The sequence below is a fragment of the Mercurialis annua genome, linkage group LG7 (assembly GCF_937616625.2).
Source record: "Mercurialis annua linkage group LG7, ddMerAnnu1.2, whole genome shotgun sequence".
Lineage (NCBI taxonomy): Eukaryota > Viridiplantae > Streptophyta > Magnoliopsida > Malpighiales > Euphorbiaceae > Mercurialis > Mercurialis annua.
The window spans coordinates 1,206,920-1,218,861 of record NC_065576.1 but is presented as its reverse complement, the minus strand read 5'-3'; the positions used below and the strand labels follow the sequence as shown (position 1 = coordinate 1,218,861).

Below are 11,942 nucleotides of genomic sequence, written 5' to 3'. Positions count from 1 at the left end.
CTCTACTCTCTTCCTTTCTCTTAGGTATTTGTATTTTGTAAGGAAAGAAGAAAAGAGTGAAAGAAATATAGAGCATATCTTGAAAGTATATGTTCAAAATAAATAAAAAACAAAAACAAAAACAAACTTTAGAAAATAACAATTTATAGATAAATATAATTCACGATATTTGCATCGAGATACACCCATAAAGGGAAGTTGAGAATGAAAGAAACATAGAGCATATATTTATGCGCATTTTTATAAATCTAAACTATTCATAAAAATTGAAGACTGTTGGTAAAAAAACGCAAGCGTACGTAGCCAACTTGTAATACAGACTGTGAAGTCCGGATATCGTACCCACAGAGAAAGCTCTAAAAACAACCAGTTAAGAGATTCGATTCGAATAGCCGAAAAGACAATATTTGTTTGTTTTGTAATTAAAAGACAGAAATTAACAATTCTAATTTAAAGTAAACTAAAGTTGTAATTCAAATGGTGTTTTAACAATAATGGAAAAATCAGGGATTATTAATCTTCGTTATGCTGTTTACTTGATTCGGGTTATGGATTGTATTGTTCTGATGAGGTTCGAACTAATCTAAAGCACCTAAAATTCTCTCTCGAGCAATTACAGGCAAAAACATTAAACTCACTAATGCTAGGTTAATTATTCACTCTCGCACAATGATTAACCTAGATATAAATCAATTTAATGGTTGTTAAATAAATTCAAAGAACCTGCACTCGTTAATTCACTCTCGCACAATTAACTCCCGCGTTCTTAATTATATGTTCTGTTCCAATTTTACTCTCTCGAGCTAAAACTAAAACAAATGGCATAGACTAAGTGATCAATTTAGGCTAAGCGTTAAGCACAATAATTAAAACCCATCAAGAACAAAAATCCATAAATTCAATTCAATTAAACAGACATAATTGCGATTAATAATTCCCCACGAAGGGTTTAGCTAGACATAATAATGAAGTAACTAAAAGCAATAATTAAAGAATTCATTCTGCGATTAAATAAAATACTGAATATGAAATTAATATCAATCGTACCTTGTTCGAAGTAAACTAATAATGAATAATGAAAATCCAGCGATAATAATGAAGAACGAATACTAAAACTGTAATAATCTATAGTCTATTCTCAAAAACAAAGTCGCAAACCCTAATACAATGTTTTAGAATGGTATTTATACTAATTTTTCTTGTAATCTTCGAGCTCTATGAAATTCCCACAATACTCAGGTCTTTACTTGTCAAATCAGGGGCCAAAACGTCATTTCCATTGGCCGAAATCGAAGAGAGCACGACGTGCAAGGACCAGGGCATGTCGTGCCCTCTATAATTTTTCACCCGCACGACGTGCACAGCCAAACCGCACGCCGTGCGGCACTTCATTTTTCAGGCACGTCGTGCCTGAAGACGTGCACTCGTCTTCCAAAAGTTCTAGACACCTTCGGCTGAAGTGCTCTCAACGTGCACTCTATATGCACGACGTGCACCTCGATATTTATCGCAGAAATTATCTGATTCTTGCTCCAAACGCTTCTCGGCTATCTCGTAAGTCCAAAATCACTCTAATAAGCTCCAAAACCATCCATTTACGTGCATGTATCTGAAATGCTTGGACTTAACAATAAGAACCAAAACTAACATGATTTCAACGTCAAATACGCAATAAAAAGACCTGAAAGTATCTATAAAATAGGAGTATTTCTACTCCTATCAAAGACTTCGTAAGAAAGTTATTTTTTAAAATTAATTAGGTCACAAACCGGAAAAAAAAGTAAAATTGAAAAAATTGGAGAAATTAACCTAAAAAGGGAGAAAACTAAAAGGTTCATAGTCTAGTTTTGGTTTGTTTCTTAAAATGGTATAAAAGAAAATATTGCAAATTACTGAACATTAATTTATAAGAAATTGATTAGATTAGTTGCAAATGAACTATAGCTCAGCTAATTATTATTTTTTGTAATTTAATTATTTGAGTCGTTATTAAAAAAAACTGTTTGAAAAATAAAAAAATAAAAAAATACCTTTGAAAATAAACAGAAATCATAAAGAGCAAAAAGATAAATTCATACAAGTTACATATAATATTAAAAGTGTCATGATTCTATAAATTTAAATTAACATGCATGCATGCAAAAACAGCAAAAAGATAGTTTGATCAATGAATAATATACTATTGCTTTACTCAACCATATAATATTTACCATCTTTCTAATTCATAACACAACGAATCACCATATATAGTGGAAAAAAATTATCTTCTTGATTGTAGTTTTTTCCATAGTAGGCTATAGTTATTAGTTGGCTTAATACATCATTTGACCCCTAAATTATACCATTTTATTCTCTATGACCTCTAAACTAATTTTGTGTTCTTTTGGACCTCTTAACTCTTTTTTTTTGTTCTATTTAACCTCTCATTCGAAATGTGCACACCACGCGCGATGACATGGATAAAATTGCTGACATGGCTTTGCTGACATGGGGTTAAATAGAATAAAAAAAATAGTTAAGAGGTCGAATGGAACACTAAAATAGTTTAGAGGTCATAGGGAATAAAAGGGTAAGGTTTAAGGGTCAAAAAATATATTAAGCCTAAATATTTTCTTTAATTTAAAATAAAAAATGATGTACTTTACATATTATTTGAAAAAAATCATTTAAGGCTTTAAAAATCATGAAAATTAGCGTGTTTTCTAATTTTAACACAAATTTTAAAAATTTAGAATTGATTTGAAAAGTTTGAAATTGCAAAAAATTAAAAGCGGGTGTATTAAAATTTTTAAAATTGGAAATTCGTGAAACATACTAAAAATTATAATTTTTTTAAAAAATTAGTGTTTTTTAATGTTATCACAGTATAGTAAATTTATATATTTTATAATACCGTTAAAAACAGACAAACTTCATTTATCATTATTGAAATGTAAACAAATATTTACATGTACAAGAAATTATACTATGTAATTATTTGACTAAATTTCAATATTTTTTTATTTTTCTAGAAGATTAAATGGATAAAAATTAAATAATTGTATTTTCGAGAAGGTTAAATGGGTAAAAATCAAAAGTTTGAGGGTGCAATAGGAAAATAAAATAAGTTCAGGGATCAAATAGAACAAAATAGTGTAATTCGGGGGTTCAATAGAACAATTTATGCATTTTAATTACCCTTCACGCGCTTCAAAGCGTTTGAAAACACGCGTTTTTGCCACGTTGGAGGAAAAAGGTCAGATCGGCAAAAAGGTTGCAGTTGACGGGTTAAATAGAATAAAAAATAAAGTTAAAAAGTCCAATAGAATATCAAATTAGTTTAAGAGTTTCAGAGAATAAAAGTGTACAGTTTAGAAGTCAAATGATGTATTAAGCCGTTATTAGTTACTACATGCAAGATGAATATCTTGTCCCATATACATCAGTATCCATACTAAGTTAAATCATTAAATTTTTACACTTATGAGGTCCAGTATGAGAAACACTAATTCGAAATAAATAAATAATTTTTATAATCTAGAATTAATGATAAAAAGAATATAAAAATAATGATAATGTTATTATTGTTATGAACTATTATAACTGATAAAAGGAGTATGTTAAAATTAAGCCAACAATTTCATTTAAAAAAGATTAAGCCAATAGCTATCAATTTAAACAATAGCGGTTACCAATTTTGGAAGAAAAAAAAAACAATTTTAGCTTTTTCAACATTCAATTTTTTATTAGAATTTATGTATCAATCCAAAATATTCCAAACTCAAATGCACTCAATCCGCTTTAGTTGTGACGAAGAAGATGTAAAACGTAAAGAGCGAAATAGATTGAAAATGCAGAATAAAATCATATAACTTTATCTAAGAAATAAACCATTAACTAATGATTCTACATAAAATTATGATACGAGAACAAACCATAATTCAAAATGCAGTGTTAGAAAACAAAATCTGAAAAGTGGAGAACATGAAGTAGCAAAAATGAAGAATCAGTGCATAAATAACTGTTTTTTCAATTATTCAAAATAATCAATTGCCGGAGGAGGAGCGATCACCGGAGTGTGGCCTGTTGTTTTTCAGTTATTAAAAGTGTCTTCTTCTTCCTTTTTGATCTTGATTTTGGTTTCAAGTATCTATATAATTGGATACAATTTCGTTTGGTAGTGAGTGAATCGAATTTGGATAAAAAAGTAATATTTGTTACTTGGATTTTCTGCTTAGTTGAATTAAGTATTTAGTTTTAAAAGTAATTTATCATCAGAGTTATGATTGATATTCTTCCAAATTATAGACATACATAAATTAGTCATATTGAATGATTTGCCTGCGTATGCTTGTTATAATGTGAAAAAAGGGCGTATGTACATTATAATAACCCGTTTTCGCTTGAATTTTACTACCCAGCCCACTAAAGCCCAAAACGTTTTTGAATTTAAGAGTGATTTTAATATTTTACATTTTACTATTGATGGAAGCGCGAACGGTGTATAAATACACTTCAAATGAGGCGCGTTGATTGAAAAAATTCAAAACCCCAAACACTCGTCTTCCAAGCTTTCTCTCTCTTCCAAGCTTTCTCTGCATAACAATGGTGAAATGTTGATATTCAATTTACAGTTCCTCTTTAAGCTATCTTACACGATGATCCTATTCTTAATCTGACGCTATTTTAATGTTTTTCTTGTAGCTTCAGCTTTTGCAGCAGCAACGCATAACTTTTCTTCCAAGCTTTCTCTACATAACAATGGTGAAATATTGCTCTTCAATTTGCAGTTCCTACTTTAAGCTATCTTACACGATGATTCTATTCCTAATCTGACGCTATTTTAACGTTGATCTTCAATTTGTAGTTCATCTTACACGATGATTCTATTCCTAATCTGACGCTATTTTAACGTTGATCTTCAATTTGTAGTTCATCTTACACGATGATTCTATTTTTAATCTGACGCTATTTTAACGTTGATCTTCAATTTGTAGTTCATCTTACACGATGATTCTATTTTTAATCTGACGCTATTTTAATATTGATTTTCCCTTTGTAGTTCCTGTTTAAGCTTTCTTACACGATGATTCTATTCTTAATCTGATGCTATTTAATGTTGATCTTCAATCTGTAGTTCATCTTACCCCACACGATGATTCTATTCTTAATTTGACGCTATTTTAATGTTGATCTTCAATCTGTAGTTCAACTTACACGATGATTCCACTCTTAATCTGACGCTATTTTAATGTTTTTTTCTGTAGCTTCAGGTTGTACCACAACAATGTTTCGAAGCCAAGATCACCGAGCAGGATTCTCTTCTTCTGGTAGTTACTCTGCCATCGCAAATGTAGTTTGTTTCAATACAATTTACCTTTGAATACTTTTACGAATCCATCACCACTAACTTACCGTACTTATCTCTTCTCTGTGTTCTGCTTCCGGTAATTGTAAATTAATTTTGTGTACGTATTGTTTTTGATTTTAGTTAAGGAAGTTGCTCCGTATTGCAATTCTCAATATTAGTTATGTCAAAGGCCTGTTGGATCTCAATGGTCCTGCCCTAGGTAATTTTTCTTCTCTGTTAATTTTTGTTTTTAAAATTGTGACTTAAGTTAACAGAAATGAAAATTAATAAGTTGATGCCACTGGATCCAGAGTCTCATCAGCTGATCGATTGCTCCGACAAAGGCAAGATGTTACCTGTTACGGTTGATTCTATTGTTTTTTTTCTTCAATCACATACCAATCTTCGATGATCTGAATTGGACTGCGTATTGGTCTACTTTTTTAGGTGTTTATGATGCAATGCAGAATATGGACTTGAAGACACTTTTATACCGTGTCTGTGAATCCATAGAGGGTTCAATCATTATGAAGAAGATGCCTGATGTGAATGTAAGTCAACTAATTTCTGTGTTTGCATTCTTATGATTGCTCTTGGTTTAGAACCTAAATTTTCCTGATTTGCCAATTTGTAACTTGCAAGTTTGATGGTTCAAGCTATTATATCAACTGAATTTTATGTGAGTCCATAGAGGGTTGATGATTATGAATAAGATGCCTGATGTGAATGTTAGCTAATTTCTGTGTTTGCATTCTTATGATTGCTCTTAATGGTTTAGAACCTAATTTTTCCTGATTTGCTAATTTGTAACTTGTAAGTTTGATGGTTCAAACTATTGTATCAACTGATTCTTCAAGCTGTGTGTGTAACTATTTCAGAAGTTTCCACTTATGAAGCACTAAACATATGAAAATCATAGTGACATTCTAATACGACCTTACAGCCAGCAGATTGCGAGCCTCCATTCTCCCAGGAATGCACTGAAGAAGAAGCACATAACCCTTGGACTAAAAGCCCTCTCATAATGGAGGTTGGAAATGTCAACAGCAAGCATATTGTACTTGCTCTGAAGGTAATGAGCAAATGTTCTTCTAATTGTCAAAATTGGTTTTTATATTAACTTGCACTTTCAGCAGGAGAAGAGTGTGCTTGATGATATGGAAGAAAATAAAGCCAGCTCCCAAGCTGATTGTATACAAAAATCAAGCTCTTCTGATTGTAATAGTGAGGTGAAGCTACAAAATCCTCTAATTTTATGCTTATTGAGAATTGTAAATGATGTTCACAGATTTAACTTTTGTCTATGACAATTTGCTATCTAAACAGAATAGCTGTCTTGATGCCGACGCCGCTGACGCTCCAGCCGCTGCCGATGATGACTTGGACGAGATGATGATAGATGATGATGATGAGCAGGAGGTTGCTGGAGGGGGTGGTGTGGATGAAGATGGTGGTGTGGCCGAAGGTGGCGGGAATGGAGAGGGTGGGAATCCTAATGGGGAAGGTTTTGATGCGGCTGTTGGACCGGGAAGGGTGCATAACCATCATGTGATTTCAGTGAATGTGAAATATCCTAACTATGTTGAATTGACAAAACCCTATTTGCTGGAGGAAGGTCGATTCGAGTCGCCTTATCCATTTGAGTTAAATGTTTGCGAGAGTTTGAGTATCAGTCGAGAAGAATATGAGTATATTTTCTTCATATATTTCAACCAAGCGGGTGACAGGCTATTTCCCACGTGGGAAGTAACCTTAGATGAAGAAGAAATGGAAGCCGAACTGGCAGCATGGGAGGAAGAAGGGGAAGAAGGGGAAGAAGAAGAAGAAGAAGAAGAAGAAGAAGAAGAAGAAGAGATAGGGGATGGAGAGGTTGATAACCCGGGTGGACCTCAAGGTGATATCATGGTACCGAGCTGGGAAATCCTTATGAATTTAGTATGTGCACTTGAAATTTTGCTTTAATTTGAGGTACAATGGGCTGGTAGTTCCAACTCAATCAAAAATACTACTCGTGCAAGAGAACCATTCTGCATCTGTGCCGTCAGAAAGACTAGTTTTACATTTCCAGGGGTTGAATGGCTACTTAACATGTAGAAGTCTGTTAAATTGGCTGTGTAATCAGGCATTTGCTGAAATTGTCATGTCCTATACTACTGAATGAGTCTTTTAATGCTATAGTGCCCATGATTATTGCCTCTATGAGGTAGTTTTGCTAGGAAATTAAAAGCTGAAATTGATTGGAAGGCAAATAATGTCTTGAAGTTGGAGATGTGGTGAGTGTAATCAAGGGGTTGAGAATTGAAATGCAGCTTCATATAAGTTCACAATAATGTTAATTTGCTAATGATTTGTTGTTTTTACATTGATTGGATTTAGTTTTTCTCATCTGATTTTGGGGAGCAAAGAGACCGAGAGACCTTAATTCTGTTATAGCATCTCTGTCAGAATGATATCTGATTGTTGAAGCCATTCTATGCAGAAAAACCAAAATGTTGAAACATAGAAGTCAGGGTACAAATATAGAGTTTAGGAGCTTCAAAAGTGTTTTCGTAAACAAAATGCTGAAATATAGAAGCTGAGTAATTTCTGTGAAATATATAGGGAGCACTTTTTGAAATTATGATTCTAATGTTTACAAGGTTTATAAATGCTTTTGTGTACTGAACATGTGCTATAGGAGATAAATAATGGTTCTGGATCCAATTTTACCATCTCTGGATTAGATTCCTATTAATATATTAAGAAGTTCCATTAATGTAGATTGAGCTTTACATGAAAAAGAAAGTAAATGCAACCTAAGAGAATTTATTAGAGAATAAATATTAGAATGGTATTTGATATTAGATTAGACTAGCATTTGCAATGGCTGTTACAGCAACTTGTACTATAAAAGTTTCATGTATTTCATATTGGTTAATACTTAATACTGAATATAACAACATTCAGCTCTGTTTATTTGGTATCTGAGCAAAAGTTTCATGTATTTCATATTGTTTTAATTTAGTGTTAATTGGTTTTAATTTATAATTTCAATTAGTTATAGATATTTAGAAGAAAAAAAAGAGGGTGAAAATGGTTAAAAAAATTTATAAATATAAATTTGGAAAATATTTTAAAGACTAGGGCTGTTTTTGAACCTTTTCCCGACGTGCCACGTCATCAATTAACGGAAGTGTTGGACGGAAGGGCACCAAAAAAAAGTTAAAAGGCTGTCTTGTATTTTCTAGAAAAGTTCAGGTACATTCGGCCTTTTAGTAATCAACTAATAAATGACGATAAAGCCCTAAATAAAGTTGTGTCTTCATTATGCTTATATATAGAATTTTCCCGATTGTACAAATCTTTTAAGTTTTGATGGAAGAGAATCCATCAAATATGGCTGACGAAGGGTTTGGCGGCGAAACTAGGGTCTCATTGTTGGGTGAGCATTCACTAATTTATTCTGTATTTCTTTGCTTTCACCGAATAATTTTCACTGTGTATTTGTTTGTGAAATCTATCTTCACTTTGCCCGGTCTATCATCATCGATTTTGTGAATTAGGGTTAGGGTTTGTGAAATCAGGATCATGCTGCATTGTAGCAGTAGTGGCAGTTAAGTGAATTTATTAGAAATAGATATATGGAGGGAAGCATTGTGTGAGAGTAAGCATATCTATTTCAGATTTCAAACACTGTAGCTGTGTTCTGAATGTTTTTCATTATTTGCTGCTGTTTGTGTCATCAAATAACCAGGCCGAGTTCTTCACGTCATCATTTACACCTAGCTGGGCATGCACTTCAGCTTCCCTGTTTCTGTTTCTTTTCCTTACATGATTGTCGTAGTCTGTGTCAATTCTATCTAAGTGAAACAATTTATATCCTAGGCATTCAACTAGACCTCTTTTTCTAATTTGCTGAGTCTGAGAGTTGTGTCGCGCACATGCCGATTTTATTGCTCATAATGGATCTGATCTACCTGATGTAGATGGTGGTAGAAGGGTTCGTCGTAAGCCATTGCTTCCTCGGGAGGATGGCCAAGAAGATGGGGAAGCTCAAGAGTATGCAAGGTCAAGTCACACAAAATATGATGAAGAAATGCCGGAGGAGGGGCAACAAGCTCTTTTGCCATCTGCTCAGGATCCTAAACTGTGGATGGTGAAATGTGCGGTATGCGTCATAGTTTTGCTATGATTTTTTTTTCATGTTTCAGTCTCCTCCTCAACTATTTTTCTATATGTAAATCTGTGAAATTGTGCTTTAATGTGCACCAGAATGGCTGTGAACGAGAAATAGTTGTTTGCCTTATGGAAAAGTGTTCCGGTAAAGGAGCTGAGTCGCGAATCCATTCCGCTATTCATCTTAATCTTCTCAAGAACTATATCTATATTGAAGCAGACGAGGAGGCCCATGTGAGGGAGGTATGCCACTGGTACAACTTATATTGATGGAGTTCAATTTTGACGTCTTCCACTGACTTGTAGCCTAACGAATGATTTTGTGTTGCTCCAGGCATGTAAAGGTTTGCATAACATATATGCGCAGGATATACTTTTGGTCCCGTTTGAACTTATGACTGAAGTTCTTTCATTTACAAGCAAGCCACGGCGTCCTTTACGCGATACATGGGTTAGAATGAAGACTGGAACATACAAAGGAGACCTTGCTAAAGTATACTTTATAACTTCATTTAGTTCTGGTGTTCCATATATACTTTTTCTCTTTTTAAAGCTTCTGTCTCTTTTCTCACTAGCTAATACATCCGGATATTTTGCGACAAACAATGCAAGTGAAGTTAATTCCAAGGATCGACCTACAAGCTCTTGCAAATAAACTGGTATTTTGCATTTTCCGCTACTTGATCATGATAATAAGAATTTTATGCTACTCTGTAAGAGTAGGGTGGCTATCTTTATTTGAACTGGTGTTGTTACATTTTGTTGGTAAACATTGTCACAACTGTTACTGATCTGTTTTTGAACATATGACAAAAAGATCGTACGTGTTAAGTGTTTAATTTCCCATTTTTTTCACTTATTATATTTTCGAAAGCTGCCACAACATCATCTTCCATTGTTCCTCCTTATTAGATATTTTAGAATCTCTGCTTTTTAATTTTATTATCATCTTCTGAAACTTCTTATAGGAGGGCAGAGAGGCTGTCGAAGAGCAGGCTATTTTAACCCCGCCACGGTTTATGAATGTAGATGAAGCTAGGTAATGATTATCTTACACTTTATCTTAGCATTATATTTATAGCTCCGCTAAAGTCAAATTGATTTGTTTTTCTTACTACTATGTATTGTTCTCAGAGAACTGAATATCCATGTGGAACGAAGAGAGGACCGTATGGGTGGTGGTTATTTTGATATTATTGGTGGGATGATATTCAAAGACGGGTTCTTGTACATAACAGTGCCGATGAAATCAATTCGTATCCGGAACATCAAACCAACTTCTGCTGAGCGTAAAAATTTCCGAAACCCTGGGAAGACTGATGTGACCACGAAGCTTCATGATCTTGCGCTGTCGGAGTGAGTGCTGTACTTCCAGAATCATTGTTGTTTTCTGAATTAATGTTTGAGTTTTTTTCTATTTTCTTTTCCTAAGTATGTCTGTCTCTGCTGAAACTAGTACCGAACTGTCGTGATACTTGGGGTAATCCGCTCATAAACTCAAAACACTATTCCGAAAGTTCAAATCAGTTGCTTTTGTAAATGCAAACTAAGAGAATTTAAGCCAAAAGTGTTCACTTTTCTCCTTTAGCAGCTCATATTATATCTGTATGACAGTGGAAAAGAGTAAACTTATCACGTTATTCTACAATTTGATAGAGCAATCTTCCTGGCTGAAGAAGCTGTGCAAAATCAATCCATTGCGGATTCCCTAACAATTGTCGGACAACCCTTCTCTGATGCAAAATTTAGTGCCATTTTGTTTAGACATCTTGGTGCTTATTACAATATGTTTTTAATGGAATGACATTGAATATTTTGTTTGATTCGCAGATTTTACTTATGAAAATAAAAGTAAATTATTAACTATTTCGTTAATTAAATGCAGTTTTCAATCAGTTTTCGATCAAACTTTTTTAATCACCCGTAAATTCACAGCATCTGATCCAATCACCACTTGATAACTCTTCGATACAAAAAAGACAACAAACTTTTCATAAAGAAATGACAACAAACCTTTTACAAAAAATGATAAAATAAAATATTAAGAAAAAAGACAAATAATAAAAAAAAAACTAATATAACTCATAAACGATTTTATTTTATTGTTAAAAGATCTTCAATCTATATTTGTTTCTTGGTAATTGAATATAAAAAAAATAATATAAATAAAGGGATGACTACCGTTAATAAAAAAATCAAACCATTGACAGCTGCCTAATAAGAAAAAAAAAATTACACCGTTTAAAGTTTTTTTAGATAAAAGGGAAAGAATTTTATAATCAATGAAGATTAATTAATTTTAGTGTTAAGAAGTAATTATCAATATTATAGTAGATGGTGCATACATGTATATATTTTGCAAACATCTGATTTAAATTGTGTTCATGTAGTGTACCTCTTTTTGTGGTAACGAATTCGTATATAGTTGATACACATTTTAACATGTTGGAAAATACGA

General features: G+C 32.9%; 1 protein-coding gene across 1 annotated transcript; it reads left to right on the top strand.

Annotated features, from left to right (window-relative positions):
* The first annotated feature begins 8,652 nt into the window (after nt 1–8,652).
* On the top strand, nt 8,653–11,071 carry LOC126656344 (putative transcription elongation factor SPT5 homolog 1). Its single transcript, XM_050350888.1, has 7 exons — nt 8,653–8,750; nt 9,295–9,476; nt 9,581–9,727; nt 9,819–9,977; nt 10,060–10,143; nt 10,453–10,523; nt 10,619–11,071. Exons 1-7 carry the CDS (start codon nt 8,684–8,686, stop codon nt 10,842–10,844), a joined length of 936 nt encoding a protein of 311 aa, XP_050206845.1. The 5' UTR covers nt 8,653–8,683; the 3' UTR covers nt 10,845–11,071.
* The last annotated feature ends 871 nt before the right edge of the window (nt 11,072–11,942 follow it).